Source organism: Bos taurus, chromosome 5 (genome assembly GCF_002263795.3).
Source record: "Bos taurus isolate L1 Dominette 01449 registration number 42190680 breed Hereford chromosome 5, ARS-UCD2.0, whole genome shotgun sequence".
Classification (NCBI taxonomy): Eukaryota; Metazoa; Chordata; class Mammalia; order Artiodactyla; family Bovidae; genus Bos; species Bos taurus.
The window spans coordinates 99,727,307-99,752,510 of record NC_037332.1 but is presented as its reverse complement, the minus strand read 5'-3'; the positions used below and the strand labels follow the sequence as shown (position 1 = coordinate 99,752,510).

General features: G+C 37.8%; 1 protein-coding gene across 4 annotated transcripts; it reads left to right on the top strand.

The window, feature by feature from the left end:
• Positions 1-21: 21 nt before the first annotated feature.
• Positions 22-22,406, top strand: LOC100848575 (killer cell lectin-like receptor subfamily E member 1). 4 transcript variants are annotated; one of them, XM_024992647.2, is made up of 10 exons: positions 22-122; positions 1,275-1,479; positions 3,177-3,290; positions 3,524-3,562; positions 4,365-4,528; positions 7,650-7,732; positions 9,122-9,222; positions 20,035-20,104; positions 20,432-20,525; positions 21,963-22,406. In XM_024992647.2, the coding sequence occupies exons 2-9, from the start codon at positions 1,293-1,295 to the stop codon at positions 20,448-20,450; spliced, it is 777 nt and encodes a 258-aa protein (XP_024848415.2). In that variant the 5' UTR covers positions 22-122; positions 1,275-1,292; the 3' UTR covers positions 20,451-20,525; positions 21,963-22,406. The 4 variants fall into 4 exon arrangements, with proteins under 4 accessions (XP_024848415.2, XP_059743053.1, XP_059743052.1 ...); XM_059887070.1 differs by having other exon boundaries at positions 7,632-7,732; positions 21,966-22,406; XM_059887069.1 differs by having other exon boundaries at positions 7,632-7,732.
• The last annotated feature ends 2,798 nt before the right edge of the window (positions 22,407-25,204 follow it).

The window sequence follows — 25,204 nt, the reverse complement described above, 5'->3', positions numbered from 1 at the left end:
TGCACAATAAGTAGTTTTTCTACTGAGGCCCAGTTTCTGATTCTGTGCCAACTTACCAGGTCCTGCTTCCTCAGACTTACACAAACTAATTTGTAGCACAAGGAATTCCCTCCTCATTTCAGGTATGTTTTCCTGTTTCTGGCTCTTTTCTAATCCCTCCTCCTCTAATTCCTGAAAGATGTGACCACTAGACAGTTCTTCTTTGTGCAGTTTCTGGTTTTAAACATTTTAAATAAATTTAAACATAAAGTATAATATTTTTTTTCTGCTTCAACATATTGTATTTTGCTTTATTTGACTATGTTCAAGTCTTTGATGTATGTCCAGTAATCTTTTTTAAATAAAGTTTCTCTGAGAAGTTTAAACTGAAGGTATTTAGAACCCTGACAAGTAAGGGACTTCATCCCGTTTAGTGTTTTGCCAGCGATGAATCTGATAGCCCGTGTTCACAACAAAATTCTTCACACTTTTGAAGTTTAGCTATTTGGATACTTAACCTATTTTGTTTATTTTTTTAACAATAAAGAGAATTTATATAAAATGTAGAAACAAGCTATTAGGTCCACTTATGGGGTGTCTTATTTCAGTTACAAAATAATACAAAAGATATTGTTCATAAGTCATGTTGTTAATCATAGAGTCACTTAGGAAAAGTGAAATGGTTAACTTTGTGTTCTAACCGTAAATTGTGCAATGCCTCCGAGAATCACAGCTAATAAACATATTTCAAATCCTAATAATAGCAGAACACCAGCTCTGTCTTTTACTATTCAGTTCCATGAGGCAAACTGGAACTATGTTAGAAACAGGCTTGGGTTTTTGGGTGACTTCATTGCAGACCTAGAATTTTTAAATTTTAAATTCTGTACTAAAAGCAATGATTACTTTTTATATAAGAACTGGTTAAGAATTAAGACAGCTTAACTTTTGTAGGGTTCTATTTCCTTTACTTTTATGTTCTCGGTGACATTTTTTTCCTGTACTCAGGGCTTCAAACTGTTGAGAACATGCTTCCGGGAAGTGTAATAGATGTATCTATTTATAAACTCAGATTTTATTTCATTTTATTTTATTTTGGCCATGTCACGTGGCTTGCAGGATCTTAGTTCCCTGACTAGGGATTGAACCTGTGACCTCAGAGTGCAAGTTAAGAGTCCTAACCACTGGACTGTTGGGGAATTTCCTGCAACTCAGATTTCATTTTTCTATATTATAATATGCCTTCCCAAATTATAGAAGGATATACTGATATTTGAGCACTTTATCCCTTACAGTTTTTTTCCTATATAAAGATGGATGAAGAACCCATAATTTATAGTATTACTACTCTAAACCAGGATTTTCAGCAGAGGCATACACCAAAAAATATTAAGCATAAATTGGATCCTAATGAATTGCCATTAACCAAGAAGAAGCTGAAACACCAGAAACCTTGTAAAAGACAGCACAAAAATATAGCAGAAGATGTCAATGATGAAGGTAAGCTACATTAAAACAGAGGATTCAGTAAACATGTAGAGAATGCCTAAAATTGTATACTGACATGCTATGCACTGGGAGATACAAAAATACAACAGTTTCTAAACTTAGTTAGAAAATGAAAATGTACAAGCAAAAATGTAAATGTTAATTTAGTGCAGATAACGCTAAAGGCCAAATGTTAAATGCTGTAAATAATTTAAAAGATACCTTGGATAGTTTAGAAATTTCACTGCTAAAGTGGGAGTTTATTTAGACTTTAGAGGAAGAATATGATTTGAATAGAAAAGCGTTGGAAAGTAATTCCCTTGAGACAACAATGGTAAATGAAGGACAATGACTAGCTGTGGCTGTTTGAGAGGATTGAGTTAGATACCTTGATTGGAAGCCAGAAGTTGTATAGTGTGAGAAATAAATATTTTTGACTGATTGATCTCTGGGCTAGAGTTGCATACTTTGTGCCATAATCTTTGATGTAACTATTTACATAAGCAGAACATAAATGTATTTCTTTTAAATTTGGAGCACAAAATAGATTGGGTAAATCATTGTCAAGTGCCACTGAGAATCCAGGTGAAGTTTGGGATCCTGATGTGAATTAGTGGCAAGCTGTTTGACTTCCTTCATCAGATATCTGTAACAGTGCACAAGGTGTATAACATGGAAAATGAGCAGTTGGCATCAGGGCAATCACTCAGGTGACCCATCACTAGGTCTAAGTTGGGTGATTAAGGCATGGTGGTGATAACTAATGAAGAGACTGTAAGAGATGCGTGACAATCATATTGGGGAAGAAATTCAGTGGGAGGAAGGAAGTTGATATGAAAGATAAAGGTGATACTCAAAAATTATTTTTTTTTTTACATATTAAATGTCCCCGAGTTGAATGACAAAAATAAGCCTGCCTTGTATAGCTTTTGATCTTCCAACTGGTGAAATATAGGTCCATCAAGGATGCTGGCAGCTTTTTTTTTTTCTTAAAGATTTTTTTTTTTTTTCCTGATGTGGACCATTTTTAAAGTCTTTATGGAATTTGTTACAATATTATTTCTGCTTTATGTTTTGGCTTTTTAGACATGAGGTATGTGGGATCTTAACTCCCCAACCAGGTCTCAAACCCACAGCCCCTGTATTAGGAGGCAAAGTCTTAACTGCTGGGCCATCAGAGAAGTCCCTAACTTCTTATTCTTACCATAACACCATCATTGGTTCTATACTTGCATGAAACACTATGAACCTTGATATATGACAGAAGAATAAACAAACAGTATTTGTTGACTTCCTAATCTGAATTGTAGCCTCTTTTAACTTTTCATGTTGGAAAACTGCTCAGTGCCTAAATGAATCAATTGACATTCTGCAGTTTTCTTGCTCAGCTTATCTTTCTTTTCTTTTTTTGGGGTGGGGAGAAAATGATGGTAAGTTTTGGAGGCAGCATTAGTGAATTAGGGACTCTGTTTTGCTGTGAATTGATTGTGTTATATTACACAAAAAACCTGTGGAAAAAAATGAGATTTTTTAAAACTTCTATTTCAGTATTATCTAAAACTGTTTGAAAATATTTTGCAGGCCTGTTGTGAGAATCAAGAATTGACATGTATTTGATGTGTTCTTAACTGTAAATTACTCTTTCAGCATTGTGTTTATTCATCCAGTCATCTTGCTTCATCTAATTTTGATTCTGCTTGTGTTTTCAGTCCTCTCAGGAGATGTCTTGCCTCTTCCATGGAGGCTCATTTCTAAAATCCTGGGTGTCTTGTGCCTTCTCCTAATGGCCATGGCCATGGTGGTAGCTGTTGTTACTGCAAACTGTAAGTAAATACAGAAACTTCCAAATTGTGTTCCCCTCAGGAGCGCTGTTTCATTTCATAGAATATGATAAGCCAAAACAGGCTGAGAATAATTTTAGCTTACCAAAATTCTTCCTTTTTTATTTTCTTGAAAATTGCTGATTTATTTTTATGAAATATAGTCTTTGAGTATCTCATTTTTGAGGTTTCAATTTAAAATAAGAACTGCTCATGATATTTGACTGTTTTTGCAGCATCTTCCAAAAAATCACCTCTCAAAATCCAGCAGAAAGGTAGGTTTTACAGACTGATTTCTTAAACTGATTTAAAAGTATTATTGTGCTGGTCAGAGACCCAGGTTCTATCCCTGGGTCCCTGGAGAAGTGAATGGGTACCCACTCCAGTATTCTTGCCTTGAAGAATTCCATGGACAGAGAAATCTGGCGGGCGATACAGCTCACGGGGTCGCAAAGAGTCGGACATGACTAAGCGACTAACACTATCACTGTCTATCCACACACACAGAGATTTCTCTGGGCAAGTTACTCTAGGATGTGTAATAGAAAATATAAGACATAATTCCAGCCATCAAATAACTTACAGTCTTGTGAAACTGAGGTTTGTGTATAATTAACTGAAATACAGGAAGACAGGGGTAAGGTTTGCTGGGATGTTTTAAGAAATTGTTTTAAGACTTCATATGTTTGTAGGGGAATAGAAATACTTGTAATGAGAAGAAATTTTGGAGAAGTAGAGTTTATATTACAGGGGCAAAATATTAACAAACATTAATCTAATGGAGATGTAATGTGAAGACATTCTAGCCCTGAAATGCTGTAATATCAAAGTATGGAGATAAGAACATGAATAGATTCTAGGTCACCAGTATCATATACTGTATGAAGGGTACAACACGTCTCAGAAGTGAGAGAAAAAGAAAAATTTTCATTCCAATTCATAATTTTATTTTGAGTAATTTTTGTGTTTATGAAATGTTACTCTCATGACAAAGGTGTACTTCTGTTCACAAGGCGTATCTAAGAAATAATAAAGTCAGGCTTTGTGATTTTTTTTTTTCCCCCAATGCAATCATAGAGAACCTGTGTCTTGGACCTCAGTGTCATTCTTGTCCAGAGAATTGGGTTTGGTTCAGATGCAGCTGTTACTACTTTTCCAAGGGAATGTTAACTTGGATAGAGAGTCAAAGTGCCTGCTCATCTCTAAATTCCAGTCTCATCAAGATAAACAAGGAGGAGATGGTAAGTTGTGAAACAGAGCATCATAATGGTATCTGAAATATGTGAAGTCGATTGAGTGGATTAAGCTGAGAATTATTTGCACTTACCTGACCTCAGCACTAGACAAATGGCTGAAGGGTATGACTAGTTTATCTTTTGTTTACATTTTCATATGCAAAATGTGCCACTGGACCAGGCTCTTATGTAAAGGGGAGAGATGTTTTGAAATAATAAGTAGAAAGACCTTCATGTACAGACAGATACTGTTAGAATCGCCTTACACAAGGCACCTAGAATAGTCAAACTCAGAGTCAGAAAGTACATTGGTAGATGCTAGCGGCAGGGGAGTACATTGCGGGGGAGGGGTGAAGGGGAGTTATTGTGTAGTGGGGACAGAGTTTTGGTTTCAGTTCAGTTCAGTCGCTCAGTCTTGTCTGACTCTTTGCAACCCCATGAATTGCAGCATGCCAGGCCTCCCTGTCCATCACCAACTCCCGGAGTTCACTTAAACTCACATCCATCGAGCTGGTGATGCCATCCAGCCATCTCATCCTCTGTCGTCCCCTTCTCCTCCTGCCCCCAATCCCTCCCAGCATCAGAGTATTTTCCAAAGAGTCAACTCTTCGCATGAGGTGGCCAAAGTATCAGACTTTCAGCTTTAGCATCATTCCTTCCAAAGAACACCCAGGACTGATTTCCTTTAGAATGGACTGGTTGGATCTCCTTGCAGTCCAAGGGACTCTTAAGAGTCTTCTCCAACACCACAGTTCTAAAGCATCAATTCTCTGGCGCTCAGCCTTCTTCACAGTCCAGCTCTCACATCCATACATGACCACAGGAAAAACCATAGCCTTGACTAGACAGACCTTTGTTGGCAAAGTAATGACTCTGATTTTGAATATGCTGTCTAGGTTAGTCATAACTTTCCTTCCAAAGAGTAAGCGTCTTTTAATTTCATGGCTGCAATCACCATCTGCAGTGATTTTGGAGCCTCCCAAAATAAAGTCTGACACTGTTTCCACTATTTCCCCATCTATTTCCCATGAAGTGATGGGACCAGATGCCATGATCTTAGTTTTCTGAATGTTGAGCTTTAAGCCAACTTTTTCATTCTCCTCCTTCACTTTCATCAAGAGGCTTTTTAGTTCCTCTTCACTTTCTGCCATAAAAGTGGTGTCATTTGCGTATCTGAGGTTATTGATATTTCTCCCGGCAATCTTGATTCCAGCTTGTGCTTCTTCCAGCCCAGTGTTTCTCATGATGTACTCTGCATATATGTTAAATAATCAGGGTGACAATATACATCCTTGACGTACTCCTTTCCCTATTTGGACCAGTCTGTTGTTCCATGTCCAGTTCTAACTGTTGCTTCCTGACCTGCCATACAGGTTTCTCTAGAGGCAGGTCAGGTGGTCTGGTATTCCCATCTCTTTCAGAATTTTCCACAGTTTATTGTGATCCACACAGTCAAAGGCTTTGGCATAGGCAATAAAGCAGAAATAGATGTTTTTCTGGAACTCTCTTGCTTTTTCCATGATCCAGCGGATGTTGGCAATATGATCTCTGGTTCCTCTGCCTTTTCTAAAACCAACTTGAACATCTGGAAGTTCACAGTTCATGTATTGCTGAAGCCTGGCTCGGAGAATTTTGAGCATTACTTTACTAGCTTGTGAGATGAGTGCAATTGTGTGGTAATTTGAGCATTCTTTGTCATTGCCTTTCTTTGGGATTGGAATGAAAACCGAACTTTTCCAGTCCTGTGGCCACTGAAGAGTTTTCCAAATTTGCTGGCATATCGAGTGCAGCACTTTCACAGCATCATCTTTCAGGATTTGAAATAGCTCAACTGGAATTCCATCACCTCCACTAGCTTTGTTCGTAGTGATGCTTTCTAAGGCCCACTTAACTTCACATTCCAGCGTGTCTGGCTCTAGGTGAGTGTTCACACCATCGTGATTATCTGGGTCATGAAGCTCTTTTTTGTACAGTTCTTCTGTGTATTCTTGCCATCTCTTCTTAATATCTTGTGCTTCTGTTAGGTCCATACCATTTCTGTCCTTTATCGAGCCTATCTTGCATGAAATGTTCCCTTGGTATCTCTAATTTTCTTGAAGAGATCTCTAGTCTTTCCCATTCTTTGTTTTCCTGTATTTCTTTGTATTGATTGCTTTGGTTTAGGAAGGTGCAAAACTCTGGAGACAGATGAAGGTTGAGAGTTTCATAACAATGTGAATGTACTTAGTGCCATCATTAACTGTACAGTTAAATATAGTTCAAATCATATATTTTATGTTATGTGAACATGTTAATCGCTCAGTTGTGTCTGACTCTTTGTGACTCCATGGACTGTAACCCACCAGGCTTCTCTGTCCATGGGATTCTCTAGGCAAGAATACTGGAGGGGGTTGCCATGCCCTTCTCCAGGGGAGCTTCCTAGCCCAGGTGAATTCTACCCCCTCAAAAAAAGACATTTAGAAAATATGCATGTTGAATGAATTTTGAAGGAGACAGTTATTACAAGAACTATCCCAATCAGAGGAAAAAGAACCTGGTATATAGCCCAACAACCAGATAGTATAGCCTTTGTGGCCCGAAAGTTAATGGCAATGTGTGAGCAGTGCCTCACAATCTAGAACAGGATGCAAGGAGATGGAGGAGCTTTCCCTCACTCTGCCAATGGACATCAGCATCGGGTTAAAGCATCCACTGTAAGAATTCTTCTGATAGAGGATGTTTTCTCCATTCTGCACCTGAAGAGACAGGAGTTGGACATTGGGGGTAAAATTAATCTTCAAGACATCTATAAAGGTCTTGCTTATAGACCTTGCTGCCATTCCTTTAAAAACCTTACTCCCTTATTCACCAAACCCACACTATCTTTTTACTCATATTTATTTATTTTCCATGTCTCCCATAAGAACTGGGAATTTTGTTTTGTTTCTTGCTGTATCATTAGCTAAATCTCAAAATGATTTTGGAATATAGCATATGATAATGAGTTTGTGGACAGGATGAATTGAATAAAGATAAACACGGTGTTGAATTTTTTAAAGAGGACTCTCATGCAGTTGATGAAAAGATAATAACGAGAACTTTGTATTTGCATGTATTTGTTTATCACTAGCATTTCTTCTCCTTAAAGTCTTTCTTTTGGATTGGAGTCTACTATAATGAAACTGGCAGGCACTGGCTGTGGGAAAATGATTCACTTCTGCCTTATGATATGTAAGTATCTATCTGACATAATGCAATCTTCTTTGCCCTCGGTTTAATTGCTGCAATTGCCCATAATAATAGAAATAAAGGGTGCCCGAGACACAATTTCAAGGACATTTAGGTAATTGGGAAAAGAGACAGTAACTTAAATCCAATCCCATGTTCAGAATTGTAGCCTCCAGAAGCAGATAACATAACTCAGTTCCTTAATAAGTCCTCTCCTGAGAATTTTTCTTACACATCATCTGTTTGCTAGGGCTCTCATAACAAAGCACTGCAGATGGAGTAGCTTAAACAGCAGAAATTTATTTTCTTTAATGCAGAGGATAGAAGTCCAAGGCCAAGGTGTTGGCACTTTGGTTTCTTCTGAGGCCTCTCTCCTTGACTGTCTACTCTGTGGGTCTACAGGTGGTCTTCCCCCTATACCTGTTTATGTGCAAATTTCCCCTTGTAAGGACAGCAGCAATATTGGACTAGGGCCCACCCTAATGACCTCTTTTAACTGAAATAATTCTTGAAATACCTTATCTACACTCATATTCTAGGGTAATGGAGGGTAGAATCCCAATGTATGCATTTTTAATGGGACACAATTCAGCTCATAACACAGATCATGGATTAAAATCTTACTTCTTCACTAACCATAGTGCTCGATAAGACCCAACTTCCAGGTCATTAATATAGCTTTAAAATCTCCCTGCATTTTTACATTCTACCCACCATCTGCCTAAACACTATGGACACTAAAAATGTTTATTTTCCTCACCAGAAAAATGTGATGATACTTGTTATTCATAGGCTTTTCACTCTTTTAAGTTGTCTGTCTACTTCTATAAGCAATGATAATCAGCCTGCTCTCCATCCTCTCAGACGCTTACATCCTTACTTGAGTTTTTATGAAATATTTAAGGTTCTGTAATCTATCAATACAGAGAAGGCAATGGCACCCCGCTCCAGTACTCTTGCCTGGAAAATCCCATGGATGGAGGAGCCTGGAAGGCTGCAGTCCATGGGGTCACTAAGAGTCGGACACGACTGAGTGACTTCCCTTTCACTTTTCACTTTCATGCATTGGAGAAGGAAATGGCAACCCACTCCAGTGTTTTCGCCTGGAGAATCCCAGGGACGGGGGAGCCTGGTGGGCTGCCGTCTATGGGGTTGCACAGAGTCGGACAGGACTCAAGTGGCTTAGCAGTAGTAGTAATCTATCAATAACTTTTAAATTTGTAAAAATCTTAGTTATCTGTGCTACTGATAGAAATTCAATTTGATTCAATTATATTATATGTACATTGTGTTTTAAGTGTTTATATATGAAATGAAAGTTTTATATTTCTTTTCTCTGGTATTTACTTGTTATACAATTTCACGAAGACTATGCCATTTCTTCTGTTTTAGGTTTTCTCTTCCTACACCTGTATTAAGACATAACTGTCTATCTTACAAATCAAGAGAAGTTTATCTAAGTGAAAGCTGTGAAATTAAACAGACTTACATTTGTAAGAATCACCTTATTTTTTGATACATATATGTGGGTGGAATCTAGAAAAATGGTCCAGATGAACCTACTTGCAAAACCTATTATCAAAGCTAGAGACACAGAGGTAGAGAACAAATCTGTGGACCCCAAGATGGGTGGAAAGGGGGAGTGGGATGGATTGGGAGATTGGGATTGACCTATATACACTGCCATATATAAAATAGATAACTAATGAGAACCTACTATCCAGCACAGGGAACTCTACTCAATGCTCTATGGTGACCTATTGTTGTAAAGCAATTATACTCCAATAAGAAATAAAAAATAGAATCACCTTATTTATTCTGTAAATTCACAGAAAAGATGAGCATTACACTTATCTAATTCTACACCTTGATAGAATCGCCAATGGTCACTATCTTGGTCTATAGAGAAAATATGTAAATGAACACCTTTAGTAAAAATGGAATGTTCTCAAAATATACTGCAATGCTATTTTATAAATGTACTATAATTTTGTTGAGTGGATATACTTTCATTTATATGACTTTTCATGAAATAACACTGTGGTAATACTTAGAATATATATGCCAATGCACTTTAGGAGACATTGCCTTAAATATTTTCTGAATTACGCTATGAGATAAAGTTAATGAGACAAGGTTAGACTGTGTTGGACATTAAACAGTTGTCTTATGTAAACTTACACTATTGTCACTGATATATGTATTGCTTTTTTTGTCTATAAAATTGTCAAAATATATTGTTAAGTGATAGAACACGACCAGATGTAGAGATTAGTATAACTGCACAAGAAATAGAATTGTTCCATAATTTTTTCAAAATTAGTTTTCAGCTTGATTACTACCCAAAAGTCCAATTTATTTGGTAACATGGTGACTCTGAGATAGCTAATTAGACCCACAGGTGACAATGTGGTTTAAAAGGATTTTGCTTTAAAGTCTCAATTGTGAAATGTTCATTCCTTTAAGTTATTCTGTTGCATAGTATTTTTAAAAAATAAATGATTAGTATTTATTTCATTTTAATTGTATCAAAGCCTTTAGAATTATTAAAACAACAGTGATGACAAGCTGTGGTTCATCTTCTCTTAGTCTTAAAACCCTCTATACCTTTTACACATACAGACACAATAAGCTCCCTTTTATGTTTATTTAATAAGATTTGGTCTAAAATTATATGCAAAGAGCAAAAGTTATGCTTTACTAAAGTTCTTATTTCACTAGAGCAGAAGCAACGTGATAATGACAGAATTAGATATAATCGTCCCTTGATATCTACAGGAGATTGCTCCCAGGACCCTTGGTGGGTGCCAAACTGTGTAGATGTGTCAAGGTCCTCATATAAAATATTAGCATATATTTTACAATATTTGTATAGCTGCTAAGTTGCTTCAGTCGTGTCCGACTCTGTGCGACCCCATAGACGGTAGCCCACCAGGCTCCCCTGTCCCTGGGATTCTCCAGGCAAGAACACTGGAGTGGGTTGCCATTTCCTTCTCCAATGCATGCAAGTGAAAAGTGAAAGTGAAGTCACTCAGTCGTGTCCGACTCCAAGCGACCCCATGGACTGCAGCCTACCAGGCTCCTCCACCCATGGGATTTTCCAAGCAAGAGTACTGGAGTGGGGTGCCATTGCCTTCTCCATATAAATGTATGGCTTATGTACAAAAAATAACCTTGGTATATTATTTACACATAACAAATGTACATATAAGTCCTATCTAGGTTATTTATACCTAATACAATGTAAATACTATATAAGTTGTTGTTAATACAATGTAAGTACTATGTAGATAGTCGCCTGGGTGTGGCAAATTCAAGATTTGCTTTTCAGAAATTTCTAGCTTTTTAAAAATTCATGATTAGTTGAATTGGAAGATGCAAAACCTATGGTGCAGAGGTCCAACTGTGCTGTATTTGTTCTTAATCCAAGCATTTCCATTGATGAAAATAACCAATAAACAATCTCTAATAGGAGCAGAAAAGAGCTTTATTTGAGGCAAACTGAGGACTATAATCTGGATGGCAGACTCTCCAATAACTTCTCTGGAGAAGCAGGATTTTCAGCATCGTTTCATATCTTGTTAGAACAAAGAACAACAAGCAAGTCAGGGATACATTCCTTCAAAGTGAAAGTGAAGTTGCTCAGTTGTGTCCGGCTCTTTGTGACCCCATGGACTGTAGCCTACCAGGCTTTTCCATCCATGGGATTTTCCAGGCAAGAGTACCAGAGTGGGTTGCCATTTCCTTCTCCAGGGGATCTTTCCAACCCAGGGATCAAACCCAGGTCTCCCGCATTGCAGGCAGACGCTTTACCCTCTGAGCCACCAGGGAAGCCCAGCGTTCCTTCAAGGATTCACAAAAAAAGAAAAAAGAGTAGCATGTATGCAGAGGGTCAGTGTGGCTGTGGCACCTAGGAAGAGAGTCTTATTATCAAAGGAGGATCAGCATTGGCATCCCCAGAAGGGAGCATTTAATCTTTATTTTTAACATGGACATTCTTTACTTTTGATCAATGTGTCCTTTTCTTTAATAATTAAAGCAGATGTACAGTGTATGTTTGATAGGCCACCAATAGGGTGTTAGTTTCCCTGGTGGCTCAGATGGCAAAGAATCTGCCTGCAATGTGGGAGACCTGGGTTCGATCCCAGAGTCTGGAAGATCTCCTGGACAGGGAATGGCAACCCATTGCAGTATTCTTGCTTGGATAATTCCATGGACAGAGGAGCCTGGAAGGCTGCAATTCATAGGGTCACAAAGAGTCGGACATGTCTGAACAACTAACACTTTCACTTTAATATAAAATTCAAGTTAACTTATGCATAAACCAGAATGACTTCCGCATCCCTCAATAAGTCAAAACTCCTTTTGTCGGTTTCTTCCACTCCTCCATACTTACTTGACTATGCTTTTATTCTTTAAATATTTCCCTTTCTAGATGGTCATTCTAAGCAAAAAAATTTCCCTTCCTAGATGGTCATTTTAAGCAAAAAATTTCTTTCCTAGATGGTCATTCTAAGCAAAAAAGCAGATCAGAGCAACTTTTCAGAGTTTATTAGCTTTGTACTCTGGTATGTAGTTCCATGAGGATTTTTTTTAAAGTTTCCTTTTTGAGTTATGGTTTTCTCTGATATATGGCAAGGAGTGACATTGTAGGAGCAGATGGTAGTTCTATATTTAGTTTTTTAAGGAACCTCCAGACTACCCTCCGTAGTGGCTGCACCAATTTACCTTCCCAGCAGCAGTATAGGAGGGTTCGCTTTTCTCCACACCCTCTCCAGCACTTATTGTTTGTAACATTTTTAGTGATGGCTATTCTGATTGGTGTGAAGTAATATCTCATTGGTGTTTTGATTTGCATTTCTCTAATAATTAGTGCTGGGAAAGAATGAGGGCAGGAGGAGTGGGGGCTACAGAGGATGACATGGTTGGATGGCATCATCCACTCAATGGACATAAGTTTGAGCAAACTTCAAGAGATAGTGAAGGACAGAGAAGCCTGGCGCACTACAGTCCATGGGTTTGAAAAGAGTTGGACACAATTGAATTGAATAACTGATAATTCATCATGTTGAGCATCTTTTCATGTGTTTTTTTTTTTTTTGGCAGATCTGTTTAAATCTTCCACCCATTTTTTTGATTGGGTTGTTTGTTCTTTTGATATTGAGCTGCATGAACTGTTTGTATATTTTGGAGATAAATCCCTTGTGCGTCACTTCATTGCAAATATTTTCGCCCATTCCGTGGGTTGTCTTTCATCTTCTTTATGGCTTCCTTTGCTTTGTAAAAGCTTTTAAGTTTAATTAGGTCCCATTTATTTTTATTTTTATTATTCTAGGAGGTGGATCAAAAATATCTTTCTGTGATTTATGTCAGAGAGTGCTCTGCCTATGCCTTCAACTTGATTCCCTTAAAGTTATATAATTACTTACAACAACGCAGCCCATGTGCTACAATACATGGTTTTATTACCTACTGTTGAAGGGCAATATCTGAAGCATCGACATGCCGTGTTACAGCTCATCTTGTTTAGAAGTCAGTGAATAATATAACTGAATTATTAGTATAAACAGGCAAATATCATACATAATTTATAGACATTTCCCCCAAATATCCCTGAACTATATATTAACGTTATCCTTTGAAGAAGAACCTGAAAAGCTGTTGAACCACAGAATAAATTAAGCACTGCCATTCATATCATTGTTACATTGTGAAAATTTACTAACAGAACTGGTGACAGAATTTTATAGCAAGCATAGATATATTCATCACCCAGATTGTACCATTAATATTTGAGTATATTTTCTCCATTACCTATCTCCTATGCTTTTATCTACCTTGATACACCTTATTTTTTATACATTTCAAAATAATTTCCAGATATCAGCACACTTCCCTCCTGAGTACTATAGCATGTATATCACTCACTAGAGTTCAATATTTGTTTACAATTCTCTTGTTCTTTTGAATTATAATTTGCATACAATAAGTGCACAGATTTTAGTGTTACTATTCAATACGTTTATCATACAGTCTGCTGCAAATTCTGATCAAGATGCAGAGTATTGGTCTTCACTGGTGGTCCAGGGGTTAAGAATCCTACCAATGTAGGGGACACAGGTTCGATTGCTGGTCTGGGAAGATTCCACATGCCATAGGGCAACTAAGTCCATGAGGCTCACAACTGCTGAGCCTGCTTGCCCTACAGCCTGTGCTCCACGACAAGAGAAGCCACCGCAATGAGAAGCCTTGCACCGCAACCAGAAAGTAGCCCCTGCTCGCTGCAACTAGAGAAAGTCTGCTCGTAGCAACAAAGACTCAGTGCAGCCAAAAATAAACAAATGAATAAATTAAATTATTTTCTAAAAAGGTGAAGATTATTACTCTTTCCCAGAAGATTCCCTCAAGTTCATTCCAATAGATCCCTACCCACTCTTTAAAGTCAACCACTATTCTGATATTTCTCTAGTATATTTTGTATATTCTTTTTCAAGAATTATTTCAAATTCTGTTTTGTTATGTTTTGTATAAAACATTTTTTCTTTCAGTGTAATATTTGTGTGATTCATCTATGTTATTATATGTGATGTTCAGATTTCACACAAAAATTGATATTAATTTCCACTGATTTTTTTTTCTTAAGGTGGGCAAGGTTTTATATTTGCACCTTAGAGCTCCTTTGGCAGCCTTACTTTTATAGTCATACTTCCAGAAATGATGACTTCATTTTCACCATCTTCATGGAATTCAGTCGGGTTTTGGTGCAGTGTTATCACAGATTAGCACAAAGTATAGGACTGCTTCTGATTGCATAGGCTTCTACTACGTACCAGACTTTTGATTCTTAAAGTTGACTCCATTGTTTCCTGGTGGAGGAGACCACAGAGCACTGGGCATTTCTCCCTTCCTACTCCTGGTAGATTAATTACATCAGATGCTTGACCCCTTCTTGGAGGTACCCATGATGCCTCACTGTTGTCAGCACTTTTCTAAGCAATAGTGTTTCTATTTCACCTTACTCAACCAATTCCAGCAACACGACTTTACTCTGTACCTCAGTTTTTGAGATTATTTATATTCTGACCATTGTGATTTAATGGATCACCATGACCCATATCATTCTTGGGCATCTAGTTGTTTTTGATTTTTAGTATGGCTTCTTCAAAAATTTATGAAAGAAATGAAAGAAAGACTCTACTTTCCTTCTTCTTCTTTTTTTTTTTTTAATGTGAATGCTTTTCTTTTTTTTTTTTTTAATTTTATTTTATTTTTAAACTTTACATAATTGTATTAGTTTTGCCAAATATCAAAATGAATCCGCCACAGGTATACATGTGTTCCCCATCATGAACCCTCCTCCCTCCTCCCTCCCCGTACCATCCCTCTGGGTCGTCCCAGTGCACTAGCCCCAAGCATCCAGTATCGTGCATTGAACCTGGACTGGCAATTCGTTTCTTACATGATATTTTACATGTTTCAATGCCATTCTCCCAAATCTTCCCACCCTCTCCCTCTCCCACAGAGTCCTTAAGACTGTTCTATACATCAGTGTCTCTTCTGCTGTCTCGTACACCGGGTTATTGTTACCATCTTTCTAAATTCCATATATATGCGTTAGTATACTGTATTGGTGTTTTTCCTTCTGGCTTACTTCACTCTGTATAATAGGCTCCAGTTTCATCCACCTCATTAGAACTGATTCAAATGTATTCTTTTTAATGGCTGAGTAATACTCCATTGTGTATATGTACCACTGCTTTCTTATCCATTCATCTGCTGATGGACATCTAGGTTGCTTCCATGTCCTGGCTATTATAAACAGTGCTGCGATGAACATTGGGGTACACGTGTCTCTTTCCCTTCTGGTTTCCTCAGTGTGTATGCCCAGCAGTGGGATTGCTGGATCATAAGGCAGTTCTATTTCCAGTTTTTTAAGGAATCTCACACTGTTCTCCATAGTGGCTGTACTAGTTTGCATTTCCACCAACAGTGTAAGAGGGTTCCCTTTCCTCCACACCCTCTCCAGCATTTATTATTTGTAGACTTTTGGATCGCAGCCATTCTGACTGGTGTGAAATGGTACCTCATAGTGGTTTTGATTTGCATTTCTCTGATAATGACTGATGTTGAGCATCTTTTCGTGTGTTTGTTAGCCATCTGTATGTCTTCTTTGGAGAAATGTCTATTTAGTTCTTTGGCCCATTTTTTGATTGGGTCATTTATTTTTCTGGAGTTGAGCTGTAGGAGTTGCTTGTATATTTTTGAGATTAGTTGTTTGTCAGTTGCTTCATTTGCTATTATTTTCTCCCATTCTGAAGGCTGTCTTTTCACCTTGCTAATAGTTTCCTTTGATGTGCAGAAGCTTTTAAGGTTAATTAGGTCCCATTTGTTTCTTTTTGCTTTTATTTCCAATATTCTGGGAGGTGGGTCATAGAGGATCCTGCTGTGATGTATGTCAGAGAGTGTTTTGCCTATGTTCTCCTCTAGGAGTTTTATAGTTTCTGGTCCTTCTTCTTAGTAAAGCAATTTGATCACTGAATGAGGCTTTCCCCAGAAAGATACATGCGTGTGTGTGTGTGTGTATTTTCAACCAAAAATAAAACATATAAGGGATTTGGCATCTATATCTAGTTCTATTACTGGAAAAAGAAAATGTAGTTAGAACCAACTAGGTCCAAGATGGTGGAAGATTTAACTTTCAGTAGACCTTGAGCCTCTTTATATGCTCATTATAATTCATTAGCATAAGCTAAAGGGCATACCCACAGGCACCATGACAGTTCTGAAGCTGACCATAAAAGGAAACAAAGTGAGCACTGGACCAAGTCCTGGAAATCCCTGCCCCTTCCCCAAAATGTTGGAAAAATTCTCCTATTCATTGTGTGTGCTTGGTCATTCAGTTGTGTCTGACTCTTTATGACTATTTGGACGGTAGCCCACCAGATTCCCCTGTCCATGGGTTTTTTTCAGGCAAAAAAACTGGAATGCATTGCTATTTCCTCCTTCAGGGGGTCTTCCTGACCTAGGGATCAAACTCAGGTCTCTTGCTTTGCAGGCAGATTCTTTATCTGCTGAGCCATCAGGGAAGCACTGAAATTACCTGGTCCATAAAAATTAATCACCCCATATTTTGGGGCCTCTTGCCTTCTGAGATGGCTACTCTCTGTCTGTGGAATGTGTTTCTCTCTAAATAAATCTACAGAGAGAGAGAGAGAAAAGAAGTAGTGTGACCGTATCTTGTACTTAACACAATCCCTGAACTGGTGCTGTCTTTAACCCTTTTTATTGTCTGTTAGTTTTCTTATTCATCTCTTAAGGTTTTATCCCATAACAAACATGGATTTTAAAATCTTATTGCTTTAAATTCTTAGCTTTCTATAATCTTCCAAAAACTTCCATTTAAATACAGGGGTTTTAGAGCTGGTTGCTAGGAATGGATTGTTTCCTTCCACATGTTCTGTAACTCATGCCTGTCTCATTCACTTATTATTTTAGGAATTATTTTTACCATGGTTGCTTAGTCTAGTTTTCTGTTTTGCTTAGCATGAATATCTATATATCTGTTCTTATAACTTTCTTGTCCAATTACAATTTAGTTCCCTAAGGGGGAATAATTCAAGTTTTCAAAAAATTTTATTTTTTTTAATAGAAGTGGAAAGTATGCCAAGTATTTGGGAGCTTTTCCTGTTAATGCATTTTCTTTCCCAGTATTTTCTTCTAAAAAATATGTTGCTCAATGCACTCACTTGAAAAGAAATCTCTGGGGAATAAATATATCATTTAGAATATGATTGTAACATTTATATCATCATATATATGACTTGCATTAATGATTTCTCCATCCTAATATAATTCTAACTTTCATTAAAGACTTTTCCAGCCTCATATTATTTCACATTTTTTTTCTGTCTCTTCTTCCTCCTTCCTTCCTCTTCCAAATAAAAGCAATCATGATTTTGAAGCTAATTCTATTACTTGTGATAATGTATGCCCAACTGATAATGCTAATGTCCATGTTCCCACACCTCTAAGCTTGCAAATTAAGAATCCTGAGATAGGAAGATTATTCTCGATTATCCAGGTGTGTCCTAAATGTAATCACAAGTGTCCTTTCAGGATGGAAGTAGAGTGCACCTTGACAGGTGATCATTGAGAGGGGGGAAAGTGATGTGGCTGCAGAAACAGAGACTGGAGTGATGTGGCCACGATTCAAGAAATGCTGGCAGCCACAAAAGCTGGGTGAGACAAGGATGAGACTTTAAGCTTGCAGATGAAACCAGTCCTGATGAAATCTTAACACTGGCCCTCATTTAGATTTCTAGCCTCCAAAACTATGAATAAATTTTTGTTGTTTTCATTTACTTACTAAGATTGTAGTGATTCGTTGCTGTAGCAATAGCAAACAAATATAGATACTATATAAGAATGTGCGCAGTCACTCAGTCATGTCGGACTCTTTGTGACCCCATGGACTGTAGCTTGTCAGGCTCCTCTGTCCATGGGATTTTCAAGGCAAGAATACTGGAGTGGGTTGCATTCCCTTCTCCAACTATATAAGAATATTGTCTCGTCAAATATAGAGCTCAACCAGACTTCCCTGAGGGTCTTGCAGGGGGCTGGGTTCAGTCTCTGGTCAGGGAGCAAAGGTCCTACATGCCATGGCGTTTCTCGGTCTGCACACTCTGGAGCATGTGTGTCATGACTAGAGAGCTGGTGCACCACGATCAAAGACCCTGAATGATACAACAAAGATGACTTGTGCTGCAAAAAAGACCTGATACAGCCAAATAAATACATAAATATATATATTTTTTAAATATAGAGCTCAAACAGAAGGTGTGGGACACAGGATGTCTGATTTGAGGGGATGGTCATGATTGGAAAATAAATCGATGCAAGTTCACTGCCCCAGTGAGGACAACTATAGGTACAGGGCTCCATGAGGATTTTCCAGGAATAAAACCTGCACAAAATATAAACGAAATGAAGGAGCAAGCCTCCAAAACATTTTGGGGAGGAGCCATGAAAACAATGCAAAGGCTTTCAGATGCAAGATGGCATGGTTTGTTTGAGGAACAGCAAGAAGGCATTGTGACCAGAGCTGAGTGAATGAAGAGAAGAGGGATAGGAAATGAGACTGGAGGACTAGTCAGGCAAGCAAGGATGTGTCGATTAGTTTGGATCTTATTTGAAGAAGGGAGCAGCACTGGTAAGGGTCCAGTAAGGTACACTAAGCCCAGGCCAGATCATTAAATGGAGGGAATTTAATACAGGAAAATATTTCCAAAGCAGTTATAGATCTGAAAAGACAGGGAGAAAGAAGAAAGCCCAGAGATGAGCAAAACAGAAAGTGGGGACCATTCCCAGGGCTGGAGGAGATGAGGGAGCAGGTGGGTCTCCAAAGCCATTTAGTGGGAACCAGGACCACAGTTCCAGTTGGTGGGATGGTGTCTGGTGGAGGCTGGGAAGCAGAGGCAGTTGCTGTTTGGCAGGAGTTAAATCCATTTGGTGTAACCATGGTGGGAGATGTAGCCATGGTGGGAGATGTAGCCTGAAGCAGAGAGAGAGATGCAAGAACACCAGGCTTCTCACCACTTCCCACCTTTCAAATGTCGAGCCACTTGCTCCCACTGACTGAATTGGACCGGATTTGGTTGGCGTGAAAATTGACATATATTTTGTGGGAAACAGCACCTGAGTTAGGAGCAGAGCAGGGGAAGTGGAGGGGGACAAAAAGGGTAGTAACTGACACAGGGTGGAAGAAAGCAGGTCTCCCAAGGACAAAGGACCACAGTGTTTTGGGGGAGAGATTTCTTGTACCCAATCACAAGTGTGACTTGTTAACACAGTTATTTTGTGAAGAGATTCATTAAACCTATCTTGTCTAATCTGCATGTCAGCTTCTTTATTGTGACACGTGGGTAAGATCACTAAGATAAATTATCAATATGGAACCATGTGTAGAAGGGTTCAGGAATGGTGGGAAGGGGTGTTGTATTGAAAACATGTTTGGCAAAAAAAGAATTGAGAATACTTTATTTTATATACTGACATGAGAGATACAAGTGTCTTATCCCTTATCCACAATGCCAAAATCCATATCTTTGTAAAGTAAAACATTTTTATCTGTTTGGCTCCAGGGCCTGAACTAAGCTAATTATAGATTTCCCATTTTACATTTTGCTGAACAAATATTATTATACTTGATTTTCAAATGACCTCACTGGGAACTAATTCATTTATGTATTCATATGTAATGCTTATTAATAAAAAGTATTAATCTTAAAATTCTTTTCTCTTCACAGGCTTTACATATGATATCATGGACTTTACACATTATACTTCCTTTAAAGAAATGATGAGAAAGCACTGTCTGTAAGAGAACAATCACTGTTTGTCTTTTGATTTGTCTTTATTTTCTGACTCTGTTGGATGTTATGTGTGATTCATGTTGGCTATGTCTCATGTCACTCTGGATTAGAATAACATGTTTTTAATTTAGAAATTTGACTTCTATTTGTAAAATAAGCTTTAAATTTTAGATTGTGTTCTTGCTAAAACTGACATTTAACTACACAGTCTTGCAACTGATTTCTAAGAATAGGTTGATTTTCTTAATATATTCTGCAAAACCATGGTTGTGTGATTCACTTTTTATCTCAGGAATAATTTTTGTCATATGATAGCTTTGTTTTCTTCTAGTGTGAGTTGCCTGTTCTGAAAACTTTCCATTGAGTGCAATCACTTTTCAGTGGTGCTGAGGAAATTGACACAGACAATAAAGATTTTTACTAAGGTAAATATTTTTTAAAAATTGTATTTAATAGCAACGAGAATAACTTTTGTTTGGTATTATTGAGACCCTTCCCCATGGCAATTTAGGTGTTCCTGATGTGTCTTTATTTTCCAGTATTTCCATCTATAGAATATGCTACCTCTATGCATTCTATTTGGAGAAGGCAATGGCACCCCACTCCAGTACTTTTGCCTAGAAAATCCCACCAACAGAGGAGCCTGGTAGGCTGCAGTCCATGGGGTCGCTAAGAGTTGGACACGACTGAACAACTTCCCTTTCACTTTTCACTTTCATGCATTGGAGAAGGAAATGGCAACCCACACCAGTGTTCTTGCTTGGAGAATCCCAGGGACAGGGAAGCCTGGTGGGCTACCATCTATGGGGTCGCACAGAGTCGGACACAACTGAAGTGACTTAGCAGCAGCAGCAGCAGCAGCAGCATGCATTCTATTATATTAAAATGAATTTTTAGGTTAAAATAGATCTCATATAAAATGTGGTTAGAGTATCCACAGGCCAGTCAATGCTTTATGATTATCATCTTTACTTATTTATTTATTTTTCTTTTGTTTGGGTATTTATTCTTTCACCCTACTCTTTTAGTGGGTAAAGACTGTCATGATTTTGAATCTAGTGTGATTTCCTGTGATCACACTTGCCTGCCTGAATGATAACAACACAAACAATGATGTTAAAGTAACAGTGATCACGCACATCCAGGGTTGTGCACCTCACTTTTGGTCTCTTTCTCTCCTCTTTAAACTTCATCTTCTACTCCTTGGCCAGGTACACTGCTTTGACTCCTAATATATTTTGCAGCTGCTGCTTGTTCTTTTAATCAACCATGCTGTTTTCATGTTTTCCATGACCCTTCCAACTCTTCCCCGGAACTGTATAGTCACATCAAGACTAGTGTAAGTGTTAACTGTTGTTTTGAGCAGCAACAAGTCTGTGGTTGGAAATATTCTGTACTGTACAGTGTGATGTTTCAGCCACACATGTATAAACTATTGAACTGATAAGAGCGTATTCAACTGATGCATAAAGGTGTGAACAAAGAAGACAGGTTCATTGATAATGACTATGTAGCATTTCTGAAAATTTCGGCATTGTGCCATATCAGGGTGCAGGTTCTTTAGTTAAAATTTAATTTCCAAGCTTACTCTAAATATCACCCTCTGTCCTGTGAGCCCCAACATACATGTTTTTTATTCTAATTATTATTAGTAGTAGTAGTTGCTAGGTATATGTTAATACTTTTATATGTTTATACATTGAACTGTTCTCAGGACATATTTCTATTCAGTTTAGTTTTACATTTTTTCAGATGATGAGAATTAATCTTCTAGGGATTGTGAATATTATTCAAGTTTATAGATCTAACACTTAACAGAATCAGGCACTCGAAACAACTGACGTTTGACATCTCTTGTTCAGCAGGTTGAAGAAGGAAAGGAAGAGAATGTCCACCCAATTTGGATCAATTAAAATTAGATTTGTCCATCTCAAACTCCAGCGGATAGCCAACAAGGACCTACTCTATAGCACAGGGAACTCTGCCCAAAGTTATGTGGCAGCCTGGATGGGAGGGAGTTTAGGGGAGAATGGATACATGTATGTGTATGACTGAGTCCCTTGGCTGTTTACCTGCAACTATCACAACTTTGTTAATTGGTTATACCAAGTAAAAAGTTTAAAAAAATTAGATTTGAATGCTAAATAGCTTGTCATATCATTCTGTTGTCATATCATTTAGCTTTGTGCTGCTACTTTTCTAGATACTCTGTACTTTGTCTCATTAGATTACCCCACTCAGTGGATAAACTGGAAATATTATAATCATTTTTAAATAAATCTATTCAATTCCGTTTTCCTTTCCTACATAGTAGTAGATCCTATGAGAAATCAGTCCTGACTATTCATTGGAAGGACTGATGCTGAAGCTGAAGCTCCAACATTTTGGCCACATGATGCGAAAAGCCAACTCATTAGAAAAGATACTGGGAAAGATTGAAGACAAGAGGAGAACAGGGCGACAGAGAATGAAATGATTGGATGGCATCATCAACTCAATGGACATGAGTGTGAACACATTCTGGGAGATGGTGAAGGGCAGAGAAGCCTGGCGTGCTGCATTTCATGAGTTTGTAAAGAGTAGGACACGACTTAGTGCTTTAACAGTAACAACAACAACTCTCACATTGGTGTTGAAGCTGTTCATAGTTGATTCTTTTCTTCCTCTTTTATAAAAATACATTCTTTGCATTTATTTTTTCATTGAGGTATAGTTGATTTACAATATTATATAGGCTTCAGGTATATAGCATAGTGATTCACAATTTTTAAGGGTTAGATTTCATTTATAGTTATTATAAAATATCAGCTATACTCCCTGTGCTCTACTATATATCCTTGTAGTCTATTTATTTTATACATAGTAATTTGTATCACTTAATCCCCTCTCTCTATCTTACTCCTCTCTTCTTTCCATTCCCCAAGATCTTGGTTGGTTCTTAAAAGTTACTCAATTTTAGAATGCTATTCCTCTCCAGGCTCCATTTGTACATTCATGCATGCATTCATTCATTGAAGAGATAAAAAAATCTGCAATGGTTTAGACATGGTTATGGGAGTGTCACTTAACAGAAGTAAAAAGAACTGATAAAATCTGTTTTCTGAAGTCATTTTTTTCTAAAGGGTTGACAGAAATAGATAGTGACAAAGTGGACACTATTTTGGAGTCAGAATTTTGGTAGTATGCATGTGGTTTTTCCTCTCTTCTCCATACATTCTAACCATACAGAACTATAGTAATAGAAATTCAGTTAATCACAGTATAGGGTGTAGTAACTTGTCTTTTTTTTTTAACCACTCTGAACATTTTTATTTATTTTTATTGTGATAAGAACACAACATGATATCCACACTCTTAAAAAATTTTAAAGTATAGTGACAATGCTCTACAATAGATTTCTAGAACTTATTTGTATTGCAGAACTAAAATTTTATACTGATTGAGCAGCAGCTCCCCATTTCCTCCATTCTCAGTCTCTGGTAACCACTATTCTGTTCTCTGTTTCTATGAATTTGACTCTTTTCATTACCTCATGTAAGTGGAATCATGTGTATTTGTCCTTCTGTCTGGCTTCTTTCTCTTATTGTGTCTTCCAGGCTTCTCTGTGTTGCTGCATATGCCAGTATCATATTATTTTGACTATTGTAGCCTTGTAATATGTTTTGAAATCAAAGAGTGTGATACCTTCAGGCTGGTTCTTCTTGCTCAAAATTGCTTACATTATTCAGGATATCTTGCAGTTCTATGCATATTTTAGTATTCAGTTTATTTATTTTTTTGTTAAAAAGAAAGGCCATTCGGGTTTTGATAGAAATTGCATTGTATCTGCAGATTAGTTTGAATAATATGGACATCTGTGTGTGCATGTTAAGTTGCTTCAGTAGTGTTCAACTCTGTGACCCTATATGGCTTAAAGCCCGCCAGGCTCCTCTGTCCATGGAGATTTTTCAGGTAAGAATGCCGGAGTGGGTTGCCATTCCCTTCTCCCCAGGGTATCTTCCCGACCCAGAGATTGAACCCATGTCTCTTATGTCCCCTGCATCGGCAGGTGGGTTCTTTACCATTAGCGCCACCTGGGAAGCCCAATATTTGGACATTTCCACAATATTAAATCTTCCAATCCATAAACATAGATTGTCTTTTCATTCATTTGTGTCTTTCTTAATTTCTTCCATTAATGATTTGTTGTCAGTGTACAAGTTTTTCACCTCCTTGGTTAAGTTTATCATTAAGTGTTTTATTAGTTTTTGATGCTATTATAAATGGGATTGTTTAATTTTTTCATAATTCACTAGCTCATTTTTAGTGTATATAAACCCAGTTGATTTTTGTGTGTTGATTTGTATCCTGTAACTTTGCTGATTTAGTTTATTAGTTTCAACAGATCTTGTTTACACTGAGATATAACTGACATACAATATATTAGTTTGGGGTGTACAACACAAAGATTCGACAAACAGTCCATGCTAAGTGAGCTTGAATGCTGGGCCTGCCTTGGTTTAATGTAGAGGAAGGAATATCAATGGCTTAAGGAGATAAGAACATTAAAGTGGATTTGTCATTCAAGGCCCTCTCATACACATGTGGGAGGTGATCCAGAAGATATACCTTTCACCAATGCTATGAAAAATAAATTTCTAAGGGGTTGCCAGGTATCCTTAAAGAGCTGTATGTTGCAGCTTAAGTCCAAGATCAGTAGATAAGAGTGGCTGTTTGTTAAAGATCACTGGTTTCTGAACAAGTTCCTAATGTGCTTTTCTCAAACAGGGTTCTCAGGCCTTTTTGAACTTGCATCTTGCCTGAGTCTCTGTGTAGATTTTTATTCCCTCACATATATGCTATGCTAAGTCACTTCAGTCGTGTCCAACTCTGTGCGACCCCAGAGAAGGCAGCCCACCAGGCTCCCCTGTCCCTGGGATTCTCCAGGCAAGAACACTGGAGTGGGTTGCCATTTCCTTATCCAATGCATGAAAGTGAAAAGTGAAAGTGAAGTCACTCAGTCGTGTCTGACTCTTAGCGACCCCATGGATTGCAGCCTAACATGCTTCTCCGTCCATGGGATTTTCCAAGCAAGAGTACTGGAGTGGGGTGCCATTGGCTTCTC

What these genes read in the sequence shown, in the direction of transcription:
- LOC100848575 (XM_059887070.1), top strand. Translation starts at nt 1,293, where the DNA reads ATGGATGAAGAACCCATAATTTATAGTATTACTACTCTAAACCAGGAT. An exon ending in AGATAAACAAGGAGGAGATG is followed by an intron (nt 4,529 to 7,631) that starts GTAAGTTGTGAA and finishes GTTTATCACTAG; the next exon opens with CATTTCTTCTCCTTAAAGTC. An exon ending in TCACTTCTGCCTTATGATAT is followed by an intron (nt 7,733 to 9,121) that starts GTAAGTATCTAT and finishes CTTCTGTTTTAG; the next exon opens with GTTTTCTCTTCCTACACCTG.